This window comes from Hippopotamus amphibius, chromosome 3, assembly GCF_030028045.1.
Source record: "Hippopotamus amphibius kiboko isolate mHipAmp2 chromosome 3, mHipAmp2.hap2, whole genome shotgun sequence".
Taxonomy (NCBI): domain Eukaryota; kingdom Metazoa; phylum Chordata; class Mammalia; order Artiodactyla; family Hippopotamidae; genus Hippopotamus; species Hippopotamus amphibius.
Window position 1 is genome coordinate 115,511,942 of NC_080188.1, and position 17,453 is coordinate 115,529,394.

At 44.6% G+C, this 17,453-nt stretch overlaps 1 protein-coding gene across 1 annotated transcript; it reads left to right on the plus strand.

Annotated features, from left to right (window-relative positions):
- Positions 1–4,603: 4,603 nt before the first annotated feature.
- Positions 4,604–16,998, plus strand: LOC130850372 (membrane-spanning 4-domains subfamily A member 8-like). The gene is made up of 6 exons (XM_057729879.1): positions 4,604–4,822; positions 7,175–7,294; positions 10,482–10,541; positions 11,526–11,631; positions 16,567–16,715; positions 16,897–16,998. The coding sequence occupies exons 1-6, from the start codon at positions 4,604–4,606 to the stop codon at positions 16,996–16,998; spliced, it is 756 nt and encodes a 251-aa protein (XP_057585862.1).
- Positions 16,999–17,453: the final 455 nt, after the last annotated feature.

The window sequence follows — 17,453 nt, forward strand, 5'->3', positions numbered from 1 at the left end:
CTGGGTGGCTTAAACAACCCACATTTCTTTTCCACAGCTCTGGAAACTTGGACCAGAACTGGACCCAGGACACAGGCACCAGCAGATCTGGTGTCTGACGAAGACCCAGTTCCTTGATCATAGATGCCCGTCTTCTTGCTGTCCTCACATAGCAGAAGGGGTGAGAAAGCTCTTGTGGACTGTGCACAATAGAATGGAGTCACTTATGTCAGAGATCTAAAATGAAGGACGGGGTGGAGGGGAGAGGAGCCCATCAGGGAAGCAGAATTTACACATGTCCGCACCAAGATGTGATATAAATTTTGGAACCAGCCATCCTGGGACCACCTGCAACTGGTTTTCTCTACTCCCTGGAAACCACTGCTTAGCAACCAATCTGCTGCCACCAGTTACTGAATGTCTGTGGGCACCAATCTCAGTTCTGTAAAAGTAGCTTCTGTAACTTTTCTGGGATGTGTGTGTTGCATTTAAAACCCTCTGCCATCTTCTTTTTCCCTCAGAGCACATTTGAGTTGCTACTCCACTCAGTGCCTCTCCAATTGTAATTCTCAAAACGTCAAACTCTTTTTTTATTTGGAGCTTCCCAGTGGGGGGTGGGGAGGGTAAAATGTTGCTGACTCTCTCCGGGGTCTTTTTTTTTTTTTCTTGATAGTTGACTTTATTTTATTTGCCAAAGTGGTGGCATTTTCATTGAGTTTGTATTAATCTGGAACTTTAAAAGTCTTTTATTGAAGCTAATGATATAACTATAGATTTTAGAATTCATGTGATCTGTTTCTTTGGTTTTGTAACATGAAACAGAAAGGAAAGCGTTTTATTCTCTGTCCAGTCAGATAACTTGTGAGATGTTCCCCTGGTACACTGCTATTCTATGCCTTCCGGTGAGTACCAGGAATTCATATCAGAAAAAACTCATGGATGTCGGAATATCCACTCTTTCATATATGAAAACACTGGGCCAGTGTCTTTAATGTAATATAATTCACATTCTGTACTTGTCACTAGAGGTTACCTCCACCCTCAATGTTATCTTAGTCATGCACCCTGTCCAATCCCTTATATAAGAAATCCTGTCTCCCGCTTTTTCCCTTTGAAATACATGTTGTTGGGATTTTGAAAAGGTTTGTAAAAATAATACATAATTTGGAAAACAACTGACCACAGTCTCACTATGCAGGGACAGCCATTGGTAAGAGTTTGATATATTTCTCTCTGGTGTTTTTCCTGTTCTCTGATTTCATTCTGTCCAGCTGTTGGTCCCCTTTGTTCTCTGGCGTCACTGGTATAGGCTCCTGTTTCTAATCTCTGAGGTGGCTGTTATCCTCCTCATGTCTTTTTACCTTCAGCATCCATGAGCTCCAGGGGAGAGTAGGTTAGAGTTTCTCATGTCATGGTGATCTCCCAATTAATTGTTTTGTTTTGAGATATAATTCACATCCCATACAATTCAGCCATAAAGCGTATAGTGGCTTTTAGGTTGTTCAGAGTTGTGCAGTCTTCACCACTGTATAATTTCAGCACATTTTTTACCCCCAAACAAACTTTATACTCATTAGCAGTGACCCCTTATTTCACCTGCCTTAGGCCCTAGAGAACCAAGAATCTACTTTCTGTCTCTATAGATTTGCCTATTCTGGACACACCATAGAATTGAAATCCCAGAATATGTGGACTTTGGACCAGCTCCTTTCACTTACTGTAAATTTTCAGAGTGCATCTGTGTTGTAAGCATGTATCAAGTACTTCCTTCCTTTTTGGTTGGATGATATCCACTGATGTTTATACCCCTTTTGTTTACCCACTTAGCAAATGAAGGACATTTGGGTTGTTTCCACTTTTTGACTATGAGGAATTGTGCTGCCATGAACATTCCTGTATATGTTTGTGTATGGACATTTATTTTCATTCCACATAGGTATATACATCTAAAAGAGGAATTGCTGGGTTATATGGTACCATATAGTTAACATTTTGAGGATTATAATAAGTAATTTGAACAGAGAACATAGTCTCTTGAATAACAGGTAAGAGGTACAAAAGAGTCACACTAACCAGTCTTTCTGAAATGATTTCATATAGCAATGTTTCACTTAGTGAGGATATATGTAGTTTTAACTTTTAAATCCTGTAAGGAAACTTTGTGTAATAATAGGAAACTGTTGAAATTCATGAGTGTGCTTGCCAGCTAAGCAAGAAAAAAATGGTGACATTTCAATTTTTTAAAAATGCTTGTGTTAATAATTCATATTGTTGGAAACAATTTCAAAGAAACAGAACCCAACAGAAATCCTGAGGCTTTGGAAAAACTTCCTCAAGAGTAACCAACCACGGTGCAGTGCACATCCTAAACAATAATGTCAGGAATTTGGCTTCTGTCTGTCTTTTGTCCTAGCTTGACTGAGTACAGTTCTTCCTCCAGGGGCAGTTCAGGTTTGCCTCTTGATTCCTTCTGCCTGTTTCAGTTGATTGGCTTAGACTCTATGACCCCTTTTCTAATGGAAAGAACACTGAGCTGGTAACTGGAGATGGGAGGTCTTAGCCTAGCTCCATCTTCATTGCCTGTGCCACTCGGAGGACAAGTCAGTTCCCTCAACGTCATTGCTCCTCACTTTCTTCATTGGTATAATGAGAGAATCATCTTTGAAAAAAAAAAAAAGATTTTTTAAAGCTCGGTTATCATAGTTTTAGTAATAGACTTGAAAAATTTTACAAACTAGTTGTCACGCTTACTACTTTTTCATGAATTTGGGGGTCTTTTTTATAAGGGCACTAATCCCAGTCATGAGGAATCTACCCTCACGACTTCATCACCTTTCAAAGGCCCTGCCTCCAAATACTATCACCTGGGGGATGAGATTTCAATATGTGAATTATAGGGGAGAAACACACTTTGCATCTATGGCAGTAACAAAAGAAAAGATTGATAAATTTTACTACATAAAAATTATTTTACTATGCATGATAAAGAAAAAAAAACCTGAAAAACAAATTGAAAAGATAATTTGCCAAACTTGGAGAAAATATATCCCAGATGAAGAGCTAATATCCCTAAATATAAAAAGAACTCTTAAAAACTGAAGGACTAAAAAACAGAAGTTGGGCCCAAAATAATGGGTAAAGACATGAGGTTTGGCTCCTTCTACCTTTTCTTATTTCTTTCAATGTCCTCCCCCACAAAATGCTTCAGCCACTATTAGCCATACCCAAAATATGTCCTACACCTTCTCTTCCCCATGCCTTTGTTGCCCAACTCAATTGCAATTTTAAGTGGCTTTGTGGCCAAAATAGGAAGTAAATATGGGTAGGAGAGCTGAGCTCTAAGCAACTGGTAACCAAACCTGTAGCTAGGAGCAAAGTGGAGGGGACTTTGGATCTTTCTAAACACAGCCCCCAGTAGAACTCACTGTGTTCCCTCTCCAGGGAAAACAAGCCGCCTACAGGGAAGAACTGGGAACAGAAAGAAGCAAGAGAGACTTCGCCATTGGCAGAGCAAAGTGAGTATGCTTCATCTAATGGTTTCTGTGGATACTTGAGTGGTGCTGATAAGGTTTTTCTGACAAATAAGACTTGAATGAACCTGGGGAGGAGGAGGGCAGGTAGAACACATGGCCGGGTTTATTGTATCAGCATTTGGGGGTCTGCTCGAAAAAGAAAAGACATTTTTAAACCCGACCAGAATTCCCAAGTAAACTTGAAAACTGAGCAGCTTGAGAAACCCAGTGAACCTACATTGCCTGGGCAACAAGGCTTCCCTTAAGGACGATGATCTCCATGTAGCTAATATTTAATTGCCTGGCACCCTGGGGAAGTCACATCCACTTTCCCAGCCTGGGTTTCCTTTCCCAGAAACGGAGAGAATGGACTCAATGTTCTCCAAGAGACTTTCCACCTCTGGAAATTTTGTAATCAGATAATACTACTACATGCAAAGCACCCTGCTAAAGCATTACAGGAGATTCATGGCCAAAAAAGACACAGCCCTGGGAATCCCCTGGCGGTTCAGTGGTTAGGACTCGGTGCTATCACTACTGTGGCCAGAGTTCAATCCCCAGTCGGGGAACTAAAATTCCCCACAAGGCACTGGCAAAAGGAAAGAAAAATAAAAACAACAAGACACAGCCCCTGCCCCCAGTAGTGTTTGACCTCTTTGGACCTTAGATATCTCATCTATGAACTGCACAGGTATGAGGATTAAAGGTGACGATTTGTGAAGCACTGACTGCGTGGCACTTTGTAAGTGTCCTATAAGTGGTACCTAATATTATCTCTAAAATGGGATTAATAGAATCATGGGATGCTGAGATGCTCAAATGAGCTAATGGAACCAAAGATCCTTTTTCAATGTGAACATTAGTGCACAGCTAAAGGGAGGGACAATGCTATTGCATTTCTCTCTTTTTTGGAGAAATCTCTTTTTTTGAATTGAAGTATACTTAATTTACAATGCTGTGTTAGTTTCAAGTGTATAGCAAAATGATTCATTTATATCTATTATTTTCCAGCTTCTTTTCCATCATAAATTACTACAAGACATTGTGTATAGTTCCCTGTGCCATAGAGTAGGTCCTTGTCGTTTATCTTCATGCATTTGTTTTTTAGCAGCATGAATCCAATGACTTCAGCGGACCCCATGGTCAACTCTGTGTTTATGGGGACACCCCAAAATGCGTATACTGTGTCTCCAGGAGGCACGTCTCAGGTGCCCCTATATCCAAACTATCAGCCCCAAGTCCAGGTAATTCACGGGAACCCACCTGGTTTGGGAGCATCTGTGAGTCAGCAACCTGCCCAGAGAGCCCTGAAAGAAGGCAAAGTCTTAGGGGTAAGTGACATTTCACTCTGCAGGCAGGGGTCACATGGCTGAAGCTGTAGAAAGGGGGAGGTTTGGAAATACAGGAACTTCAAATCCAGGAAGTTGGGTTGCAGCTGACCTGGCCTTGCCAAACTCAGATCCATTAGAAAGCTCACCTGTGCAATATCACCAGGGCCTCGGTATGGGGCCTTGTATTTTCTGAATCAGGCGTTTTCTGAAAAAGGAACAAAAGCAACAACAACAAAAAAAAAACAAACAAAAAAATCTAGTAAACTGCAGGAAACTGGAATATTGGTCCTGTTGCCAGCATCCATGTTGATCTTTGTGGCTTCTGGAAGAAAGTGGGTCCACAGACCACAAAATGAAATCTAAACCCAAGGGCTTGAATGGAATCTCTGCCCAATAGGAAACAGAGCAAGGTAGAGAACCAACAACATAAGAGCTCACAACAATTTTCCCCCAAGAGGCTGTCCTGGGGAGGACAAGGGGAGGCCCATTTCATGGCAGAGTCTCGATTCTGATCCAGACTGTCTGAGCTCACATCCTAGCCTCCCCCCCATATACTATCCGTGGGAGTGTCGATCAATACAATCTGTGTGGAGGCCAATTTGTATCTGCCAAATTTACAAAATACCCAGTTGTTCCAGTTCTGAGACTTGGTCCTGCAGGGATGCCTACACACACGAGCAGTGTGACCTGTATGAGCTTACTCATGGCAGCACAGCTGGTGATAACAAAACAAGGGAAACTACCAAATATCCATCAATATAACCCTGGTAAAATCCAGGTATTTACCTCCAAAGAATGAAATGTAGTGAAGCTAAGAAAAGAACAAGGAAGCTCTTTGTGTAATGATGTGGACATACGCCCAAGATATGACATTAATGAAAATTTTAGAAAGGTGTGGGGAGAGACACTACATATAATTTGCTCTTGTACAAAAATTTAAGGAAAGAAATACTCATATTTGCTGCCATGTTTGTAATCTATATACCATTAGTATATATACCACTTCTCTGAGAACATATCTGTATCAGTTTCCAACAACTGCCATCATTGGGTGGCTTTAGTTTCCAAGAAGTGTCACAAACTGGGTGACTTAGAACAACAGAATTCTGTTTTCAAATTTATGGAGACCACACGTTCACAACCAACATGTCCACAGGGCTGGGATTCCTCTGAAGGATGGATCCTCAGAGGAGGATCCACTAGGGAAGGGTCTCTTCCAGGCCTCTCTCCTGGCTTCTGGAAGTTCCTTGGCTTCCAGGGGCATAACCCCAATTCTGACACGCATGGCATTTTCCCGTGTCCACGTGTGCCTCTCCACGTGGCATTCTCTTTAAAAGGACAATAGTCCTGGGCTTCCTAGGTGGGCCAGTGGTTGAGAATCTGCCTGCCAAGGCAGGGGACACCGGTTCGATCCCTGCTCTGGGAAGATCCCACATGCCGTAGAGCAACTAAGCCCATGTGCCACAACTATTAAGCCTGAGCTTTAGAGCCTGTTAGCCACAACTATTGAGCCCATGTGCTGCAACTACTGAAGCCCATGCACCTAGAGCCCATGCTCCACAACAAGAGAAGCCACGGCAATGAGGAGCACATGCACCACAATGAAGTGTAGCCCCCACTCAGCACAACTAAAGAAAGCCTATGCACAGCAAAAAAAAAAAAAAAAAAAGATCCAACACAGCCAATAATATAAATAAATTACTTAATTAAAAAAAAAAAGGACACTAGTCCTATAGAAGGAGGGGTTCCCCCTACCCCAGTACACCTCCCGTGACCTAGTTACATCTGCAGGAACCCTATTTCCAAATAAGGTCACAGTCTGAGGCGCTGGCAGTCAGAATGTCAACATATGAATTTGGTGAGGGAGGGAGAGGCAGACACAATTCAATCCAGAACACCGTCCTAAAGCAATAAGTGATGAGCACAAAGCTTTCTCTGCAAAGATGTTCACTGCAGTGTTATTTATAATATGAAGAAATAGAACAGTCTTACCTGTTCAAAATCTCTGTTCCGACACCTCTACTGAACATCCACATGATGGAATCTGAGCAGCCCCTAAAACACATAAGTTTGAAGAATATTTAATTCCATGGGGACGTACATGCTCAGGAGAAAATATTACATTAAATACACAGAGACATTTTGTATTATCCAGTATAGATGTGAAAAGAATAACTGAAGGTTATCCACCAAAATGTAAGCCATTGTTTTTTCTGAGTGAAGGGGAATGGTGGGCAGGTTTTATTTCATTTTGACCATGAAAACAAAAGATTTATTAAAGTAAAAAGAGGCCTAAAGGGGAAGCAGATCCAGCCTCAGAAACAGAGAATGCAGGTGTGGCTCTCCTGACAGGCCATCCAGATCCTGATCGGCCTGGTTCACTTCAGCATCGGCTCTGTCATGGCGACCGTCTTGTGGAGCTATATCACTATCTCATTCTACAGAGGCTTTCCCTTCTGGGGAGGCATCTTGGTAAGTAACTCAAGTCACCCTGCCAATGAGTTCTCAGAAAGTTCCAGCACACTCGGGGCCATCTTGTCAAGTTGTGCCCTGCAGGTTCCCAGCCAAGGGAGCTGGCGGGGTGTAAAGCCAGCTCAGGCCTTGATCACCAACCATGTTACTTTGCTTGGGCTGCCGGGATGAATACCAGTGACTGTCTGGCTTACACAACAGAAATGTGTTACCCACATCTATCCTGGTGGGTAGAGGTCTGAGACCAAGGTGCCAGCCGGGCTGGTTTCTTCTGAGGCCTCTCACCTTGGCTGGTAGACCACCATCTCCTCCCTGGGTCCTTGTATACTTTGTATGTGTGTGTGTGTTTGGGAGTGTGTTTATGTGTGTGTGTGTCCTAATCTCCTCTTCTCATAAAAACATCAGTTATCTTGGATTAGGTCCCACCCTAATGGTCCTATTTAACCTTAAGCATGTCTTTGAAGGCACCATCTCCAAACAGTCACATTCTGAGGTACAGCGTCCCCTACATACGAACCTTCAAGGTGTGAACTTTCAAGAATGTGGATGTGGCTTATAAACATATAACAGTGCAGTACTCTATAGCTGATTGTGCTGGTTGGGAACTTAGGCTAACTTTGCTGGACTTACAAACAAATTGGAATTATGAACAATTCTTGGAACAGAACTCGTTCCTATGTAGGGGACTAGGTGTACCGGGGGTTTGGGCTTCAAAAGATAAGTTTTGAGGGGACACTATTTAGCCTATAACACCAACAGACAGCTCTACAACATAGCATTACAAAGCGGGAGCACTTGTTCTAATCTTCTACCCCAGAGGGCAGGGAACTTTTTCTAGTTCATCAACCCAGACCTGGCACCATTTTCTAATTCACACAAAAGTACCCACGTGTAAAAAGAGGTATCAGGAATAGACCTCAAGTGTTCAGCTTAGGACCACAGCCTGAGCTCCAGGAGATAAGCATATCCTCCCTTGGTCAAGAGTCACTAAGCCCTGAAGCAGTGGGGACTCAGCTTAGAGTCCACAGATGGGCTTCTGACTCCCCATTCTCGTAAAAATGTTTTTTTTTTTTTTTTTCTGGCAAAGTCCATAGCATTCATCAGATTCTCAAAGTGGTCTGTGACTCCCTAAAATATTAAGTACAGGTCCTTTCTCTTCTCCAAGGTATTACTTTTATAATTCTTTTGTATTCTCCCTAGTGTCCTCCCCCTACACACACACACACACACACACACACACACACACACTCACACACCCCTCCCCCTCCACCCAGCACTCTCCTTTTTCTCCCTGCTGTTTTATATTCTGTGTCTCGACACACACACCTGTCTGTGACTCAAGTGCAACTTTTCTCACGACCAGCAAATCTCCAGAGTAACGCAGATGTCAACCAAAGTCACCTTATCCCATGAGATTAAAATAAAATAGCCTAGGGTGAGCCCCCACCCTCACACCCACACAATATCTGCAAGATGGCATGGCTTGTGCTCTAGGGAGGATCTTTCTCTGTGTCCCTGATCATCTCTCTCTCTCTCTTTCATTCACATCTGTCTTGTCTCCTGAGATTCTACTCTGCACAGACCTAACTTACAACCAACCCCTCTTTCTCCCCCAAAGCATGCACAGGGCACCTGTGTCTATATCATTAACATTAATAGAGTTCAGGGTGATGGAAAGGACTAACACCCCAGCCACAAAACAGCTTGCTATTGAGTGTTAGATTCCAATGAGCATTAAGTGCCTGGCGGCTGCCCTGACATCTCACATGCCTCGCTGGCCATCTGCCCTGCCAACAGGATGCTCAGCTACCTTCAGCCCTCATGACCCCTGCATCTTTTTCACTGCAGATTTGTTCTTTGTTGCCTTCTTGACTCCAGGGCTCTCTTTCTATTTCTTAGAGATCACTAACGTCCTCTTCTAAAATAAAGGCATCTCTTTTGGCATCTCAAGGGGACCAGCAGGGACATCAGAAATCCAGCCTTTTGTTCCCCACTTTCCCCATCAACTGTCTATAAACAGAAGGGTATACAATTGAGATTTCTTTTTCCACTTCTAGGAAAAATGGCATTTCCCTTTGAAGGCATAAGCACCTAGAGTCAGATTTCATTGTAACTAACCATTTCCACTCAGGGTACATGCATCTACCCTGAGTGGGAGGGAATATTGGGTGAGGGTTAAGACCATGGAATCTGGAGTCAACTGCGTGGATCGAATTCCCAGCTCTGCTGCTTGCTGGATAGTCATGGGTGCGTTGTTTTAAATCTCTAAGCCTCACTCCACCCATGTGTAAAATGGGAATAATATTGGTGCCTGATGTGCCGTCATGCAGTTAAATAAGGCAAGGTTATAAAAACCATTTCATGTAGTGCTCAGCAAAGCTGTTACTAAACCGTAGCTGATGCCCTCTCAGGCCACGACTGCTGCCACAGTGGGCAAAGGATGGCAGGTAATCTCGACAGCCACTATGCCTGCAGAATAGCAGTGTTGGACTAAATGCACACAATCCACCTCCTCGTCTTCATGATTGATGTTCATCTTCGTAGACATGCGACACTTTTCTAACTAAAAGGTACTCACTTGCATGTGCAGACAGGTGATAACCGATGATAGGCTAAAACATCTAAAAGTAGGGCAAATGCAGGCACCCCTTCCTTCTCCGCTTCAGAGCCCCGTGCCTGATTCAATCCTGAGATGAGTATGGGAAACCAACAAGATGTGCATGTGGGAAAGTAAAAGAAGGGAAAGAAGCAACATTTACTGTGCATGCACTATGTATAGGAGCTACTATATGCAAGATACACTAAATGCTAGAAGGGGGGCATAAATTTTCTCATGGCAATGACACTTAGGAAGACATGTTGTTTTTCCCATTTTTCAAATGAGGAGTAAATATTTGAGACATTAATAACTTACCCAAGATCACATGAGTTTCAAGCCAGAATTTACAACCAGGTTGCTGGATCCCACTTCACTGCCCTGTTGTGTGGGTACAAAACAGCGCACCCATTCATTCATTCATTCATTCACTCATTCATTTTTTCATTCTTTTCCCCCATGTTGAGCTGGGGTCCCAGCGGAGGAACCTAGTGTGTGTGAGATAATACGTGTGTGAACAAAATCATGGAAGTCTGAAAATGGGGGCCCTAACCCTTGACCTCTTTCTAAAGCCCCTCTCTTCCCTGCCAGTTCATCATGTCAGGATCCTTCTCGGTGTCAGCAGAAAAGTATCCCACATCTTCTGGCCTGGTAAGTCACATCCTGAGACTGGCTCTGCCAGCTGGGGACCTTCTAAGAGAGACACACCAGGGAGAAACGCAGTTTGATCTCTCCCTCATGTGTGCCCCTAGTCAGAAGCAGACATGGAGCACTGACACTTGCTTACACGTAATCACAGGACCACGTGAACTTTGCCAGAGTCCCAAGAAGGAAAGAGTCCAGAGTCTTCAGGGGAGGGAAGGGCAACACAGTCACCTTAGTTAAGGCATCAGAGAAAGAATAGCTTCCCTGTGAAGCTCTGACAGGAGGAGGCACAGAGTCCCAGGGGCCCAGGGCTGCCCTCCAGCCAAGGAGCACACTGAGCAGGCCTCTATTTCAGCAGGGCAGCATGGAGGCTCAGGTACCTGCCTCCTTAAGGAATCCAACCAAAGGAGCCCTGTAGCAATCCACCAAGAAAGTACCTTTGTTCCTCTCACAGCAGGCTATCTAGGGTTAGGGCTTCCACAAGGCCAGGTCCTACACCAGATGAGATCTACCTGAGAATCTCCAAAGGGATGCTTAAAATTCTGGGCATGTCTTTCTACACATGGCCCAGAATCACGGAGTATCACAGCCTGTTGCATTCCAAGGCACTGGGGTTGATCCTCCTACCCATCTGCTATGGGATAACAGGGTCAAGTGTTTCCCAAAGATTATTATTGGGGACACGTGTCCCACAACACACTCTGTGAAGATGGGTAGGTAAACTTGGGGAAATTTCTATTTAGTAGCTCCCTCTCTGGAAATGCATAATCCTTGTTAAAGGCTCTGGAAAGTCCTGCAGCAAAGACCTATTTAACTTTCTTTAACCTAGCTGTATTCAGTTAATTTAGCCCCACATCATTTTGCACAGAACACAACTTTATTGCTGCAGAACTGGGGTTCTGGGAATTCCCATTAAGAGATACTTGAGTCGCTGCTCATCTCAGTAACATCTTTTTCCTCTCCCACCCTGACCCTCTGTGTCTTCTTCAGCTGAATGGCAGCTGTACCTTGAACATCATCAGTGCAATCAGCTCTCTGGTTGGAATCATACTCTTATCCTTGGATTTAATTTATACCAACATCTACATCACTCCTCGCTCTTCCATCTTGGTGGCAGTGAGTATCCCTCTCAGCCAGTGCTGCTCTGGGATCCAGCTTAGCTGGGTTTAGAAAATTGTGAGAAAGGGCCTGATAACCAAGCTTCTCCACCAAGAGCTATAGGAATGGCAACTGAGTTTTAAGTCCCTGACTGGTAGTTTTATTGCTGTGTTAACTTTCTTAGCCTTCAGTTTCTACCTTTGTAAAACAGTATCTAGGATATAACGCTGTTAGGAGAATTTTGATTTATAATTGCATGTATGTAATTATACATTTAATGCATATGTACCTGCCAACCCTCCCTACTTACTTTCTCGGCTTCCTGCCCATTACTAGGGACAAGGAGTCAGCAAAGGTTTTCTGTGAAGGCTCAGAGAGGAAATATTTAAGCCATTGCAAGCCATCTGGTCTCTTTGGCAACTACTCTACCCTATCCTGCAGTGGGAATGCAGTGATAGAAAATACATAAATGAATGAGGTTGACTATGTGCTGACAAAACTTTATTGACAAAAATAGGCAACAGGTAGGATGTGGCTCAGGGACCATAACTTGCCAACCTGTGCTCTCCATCAGCGCCATCCAAGCAAAGTATTTCATGAGCCCCATATGTGATTTTAAATTTTCCAGTGACCACCCTAAAAATAGGGGGAAAAAATAGATGAAATTACTTTCAATACCATGTTCTATTGAACCCAATATTCCCAAAATGTCATTTCAACAGGTAATTCATGTGAAAACTTGTTAATTTGATCTTTCTCATTTGAGATATGAGGTCTTTGAAATCCAGGGTGTATTTTGCATTTACGGCCCATTTCAGTTTAGGAGTAGCCATATCTGAAGTGCTTAACAGCCACGTGAGACTCCTGGCTTCCTGAGGCAAGAAACCAGCTACAGATGAGTCCCTGGTAAAATCCATCTCTCCATCTGCACAAGAGTCCCGCCTCTCCCGCCCACTCAAGGTTATCACATCAGGTTCTCTTTCCCTCCCCCTCCCCACTGCCTCTCTTCTAAATCAACCATTTTCCCCCTTGACTGGAGTGTTTCCATCAGCAAATAAACGTGCTGTTGTTTCTTCTGTCATAAGAAACAAAGAAACCAACCTTCCCTCTGTCCTGCCTCCCCTGCCAGCTCCCACTCTGTCTGGTCCTCTTAGCAGAGACATTCTTAAAAGAACTGTCCATAGGACTTCCCTGATGGTCCAGTGGTTAAGACTCCGAACTTCCACTGCAGGTGGCAGAGGTTCCATCCCTAGTTGGGGAACTAAGATCCCACATGCTGTGCGGCATAGCAAAAACAAATTGTCCACTCTCACTGTCTCCAACTCTCTTCTCTTCTCTCTTGAACCCACTCTAATCAGACTTCCTCCAGCCTCACTTCTCCAAACTCCTCTACTCAAAGTCCCCAATCAGGTCTTCTCTTTGGTGGATGTCATACGTCGTCCAGGCTGCATCGTGGAGCTGGTCCTCCTCCACCCTCTCTCCTGTTCCTTTGCTGGTTCTGCTCTCTTTCCCAGTTTCTGAGACTCAGTCCTCATTCCTCTTTTGTTTTCTCTGCATACACTGCCTTGGTGATCTCATCCACTGATGATCCCAAATGCCTTCTCGACTCCAGAGTGAAAAGCTCCAGCCAAACCTCTCTCCCAACCTCCAATCTCTTGTATTCAGGTGTCCACTCAACATCTTGAAGTGAACGTTTCCAACTCTGACCCCAAATCTTACTTCCCCGGCCTTCCCTTGGGTTGCTTCATTCTGCCTGATGGGAACTGCATCTTTCCAGTCATTTGGGACAAGCCACTGACCCTCTCCTCCTCTCACACCTCCCTGCCAATTCCTCAGGGAATCCTGTGAGTTCTACCTTTAAAATGCATCCAAAATCCAATCATTTTCACCAGTTCCTCCAGTTCTGCGCTGGCCTGAGCTGCCATCACCTCTCAGCTTCCTAACAGCTCTCCTGCTCCACCCTTGTCTCCTTGCCACTGTGGTCAGCACAGTAGCCAGAGCGATCCTTTCTGAGATGTAACATCACATCACTTCTTTGCTCAAAACCTTCCACTGCTACCTCTTTACTCTCTCTCTCACACACACACACACATACTCACACACACATACACAAAGCCAACATCCTTCTAGTAGCCTATACGTAAGGCTCTCTGGCCATCCACACTTGAGCCGCACTAACCCCCTTGATGTTTCCCCATACACACTGGGCATGTTTCCATCTTCAGGCCTAGAGGGTTCCCTCAGATAGCCCCACAGCCCTTTCCTTTGCTTGTCTCCTTCAGGACATTTCTGAGTAACCACCTTCTCAAAGAGACCCACCTGAACGATGGAACCTCCGCACGTAAAGCAGCAAGCATCACCTACACTGTGCCAAAATCACTCTTTCTGTTCCCCCTCTTTTATTTCCCCATAGCCTTAACTATCTCCCAACAAACTCTGCAAATTACTCAGCTTACTGTCTATCTCCTCCTATTCGAGTATAAGCTTCACAAGGGCAGGGACGTTTATTTGTTTCATTCTCTGCCGTATCTCAAATACCCAGAACCATGCCTGGAACATGACTGACACCTCATAACCATTTGTGAAAATGAATAAGTGAGTGCACCAGGCATGGTCTGTACTCAGTAAATGGTAGCCATTAACTGTGACTTGTACTCGATCAGAAGGTCCATCCCAGGACTTTTCTCTCCAAGATTTCTGAGAAAAGCCTCTCCCCAGAGAACCTATCGACCAAGTCTATGTCTTTTATCAAAATACCTTGAGTTTCTCTCCTTCCGGAAACACTTTATGGCTCCCAGTTGCTTTAGGATGAAAGTCTAATTTCCTCGGCCAGGTATTTACTGCTCCCCGATCCCCACAGCTCACTTCCCTTCGAATGCCTTGCTCCCCTGACCTCCAGTTATTCCCGTCCCGTGGGAGAGGTCGGCACTGAAGAATGCTTGGCTCCTTTCCTGCTGGAAAAGAACCAGCCAAGGAGACATAGCTTGCCCAGTGTAAGAAATGAAGCAGGGACTTCCCTGGTACTCCACTGGGTAAGACTCCATGCTCCCTATGCAAGCAGCCTGGGTTTGATCCCTGTTCGGGGAACTAGATCCCACATGCATGACACAACTAAGAAGGTCACATGCCACAACGAAGATCCCACATGCCACAACTAAGACACAGTGCAGCCAACATAAATAAATAAATAAAGAGATAAATATTAAAAAAAAAAAAAAAGAATGAAAGAAATGAGGAAGCACATGCAAGGTGAGACGCTAAGGGAGAGTCGGGGCCAGGAGGTCAGGAAAGACTAAACCCCACAGCACACTCAACATCCTGGAGTGGAGACGGCAGTAACTTTTAAGTCAGAAAACCTACATTCTGCCAATGTCTGATCTCAGAAAGAGAACTCCCCCACCCTGGCCACCTGCCCCACCCTTAGACCTCAGGCCTTCCATGTGAACAAGCAGGGCTGGACTTCATCCGAGCTTCGCAAGTGATAACCCAAGGGCTGGGGACTCTAGGAGCTGGACAAGTGTGAATTAGTGCCCTTCGTATAGTTCACATCTAAGCTGCGTGAGGGACCCCTTTTCCATGAAAGGTTTTCTTTGTTAAAGAATTTTGTTAAAAATGCATTTGGAAAAACAGCAGAATCATTTGTAAAAAAAAAAAAAAAAACCCTTCTTCCTCCCTGGGCCTCTGGGATTCATGGACTAAGACATCATCATTTCGCCTTTCCCTCTGCCTGGGATACCCTCTCCTACCCCCACCCTCTCCAAATCTTCAAGTGTGAATTCATCTCTTTTTCTTCCCTCAGTGCCCTGAAGGCATTTTCCCCACTTTTTTACAACTCTTACCTTGTCTGGTGTGAATTATAATGATCTACATCTCTATCTGTCTCCCTCACTTGACTGTGTCTCTCAGGATGCTCCTCTAAGCCACTTGTACCAAATAGAAGTTTAATAAATGCTTGCTAACTTGAGAAGGAGGAGAAGGAAAAGGGAGAGAGAGGGGCTTCCCCCAAAGGGAGAATTCTCTGAGCAGCTGGCTCTCTCCAATGCCATTTTTTACTTATGATTGACAAACATAATTTGTACCTACTACCATGGGCCATACACTTTCACTTTCATATTTAGTATCTCATGCAATTAGAATCCAAGTGGAAATTGGGATCATTCAGCCCTTGTTCTTTAAGATGAAAACTAATTCTACCCAAACTTTCTCCCCAGATACAGTGGGAGCCCCCATCCTCTTGGATATTGTTGGAGAATAGCAAGGGGTGGGCTTCGATTTCTCCCAGTCCTTAGGTAAAAGGTGCTTCTGCTGAACTAGTTCAAACTGGGGGGCCTTCCACTTAGTCTTTTGCCCAAGCCTAAGATGGCTCCAATTACTTCCCTTCACAAAATGCCACTGTCACAAGCCAAGAAGGTTGTGTCAGTAACTGACATTCTCTAAAGTTTCAGAGAGATGGTGGAGGTTTACATCAGAGCCTAGGAAACACCTCATTCCTGAAGATTAGGCCTCCCTGTTTTGTGAAGTCTCAGCATCTCCCGGGATGCCTTTTTCTGCAGCCACCACCTTCCTGTCACCTTGCTCAGTCCCATCTTTCTCCTCTGCCCATATCTCTGTGGCCTGTCCAGACTCCCTAGTTTCTATCCACTTCCTACACAGAAGAGTTCCACTATTTCAACGTCTGAGTCCAGAAAACAACTTCAGGTCTAGTCCCTGATACCTGAAGCAAGGTATAAAAGTCTTTCCCTAATCAATGACTATTCTTTCCCTTCGAGGTGCACTGCTGGTAAGTGTTAAGATAGCAATTCTTTTACAAACACACTTGACCTTCACAAAAATCCAGCGAGGTGTTTTCCCCACAAGGCTGACACAAGGTTAGGGAAATTTATCAAAGCCATAGAGACGGCCACCGCAGAGCCAGAGCTCAGACGCCCAGAAGTGCACTTAGTTCCTCCCCATCTGGTCTGGTTCCAGATTCCTGGAATGGCAACTTCTGGTGTGCTGCTCATCTTCTGCCTCCTGGAGTTCTGCATTGCAAGTGCCGCTGCACACTTTGGCCTCCAGCTTTTCCGCTACAAACGCAACAATGTGAGTCCTGGAAGCTGCTCAGGGGGTGGAAAGGGGCCCAAAGAGGGTGGAGACTAGAGGGCTCTTCGTGCTTCCCTTCCTGCCCAGGAGTAGGGGGGTCCTCAGGTCCCTAAAGGCCTCTTCCTGCCCAGTCCTTCCTGCATCCTCACTGGTGCACCTCCTGTGTGTCTGTGTTTTCCAGGTGGGTGTGGTCTACCCAAATATCTATGTGACAAACCCAGTGGTCATCCCAGAACCAGTGAACTCACCACCAAGTTATTCCGAGGTCCAGGACGCCAAATAAGCAAAGCCAAAAGTTCTAGAAGCATTTTTCACTGGAACCGAAAGAGTCTTCGCCTGTCCGCTACAAACTTAAACCCACATCGCAAAAGGCAAAAACGCAGGAGTTTTACTGGGGCAGGTGGTCTGGGGGTGGAGGGGGAAATGATGCTGTTCCCATCAGAATGCCTTCTACAGTAACTCCCCCAAATCCTGTAGTCTGAGCCATGTAGTTCTCCACTCCAGAAGAATATTTCTCCTTCTGACCCAGAACATGAATGAAAGGACCTAGAAGGAATCTTAGGATCTACCAGAGTTCAGCTGATGGTGAAAGGCATTTTGCAAAGAGTCATAATTTTGTTCAATATGTTTTCTGTAATTCATTGAAACCTCTGGTTTCTGGTGCCCCATAGGTCTCATGTGCCTTTGACCCTGCCCCAGGACAGAGGAGATGCGACCCTCTTGCTATAGTTTCAACTG

Bases quoted from the DNA above. Each gene is read 5' to 3' on its own strand.
- LOC130850372 (XM_057729879.1), top strand. From the start codon at position 4,604: ATGAATCCAATGACTTCAGCGGACCCCATGGTCAACTCTGTGTTTATG. The intron at 4,823-7,174 runs GTAAGTGACATT...CTCTCCTGACAG, and splicing joins AAGAAGGCAAAGTCTTAGGG to GCCATCCAGATCCTGATCGG. The intron at 7,295-10,481 runs GTAAGTAACTCA...CTTCCCTGCCAG, and splicing joins CCTTCTGGGGAGGCATCTTG to TTCATCATGTCAGGATCCTT.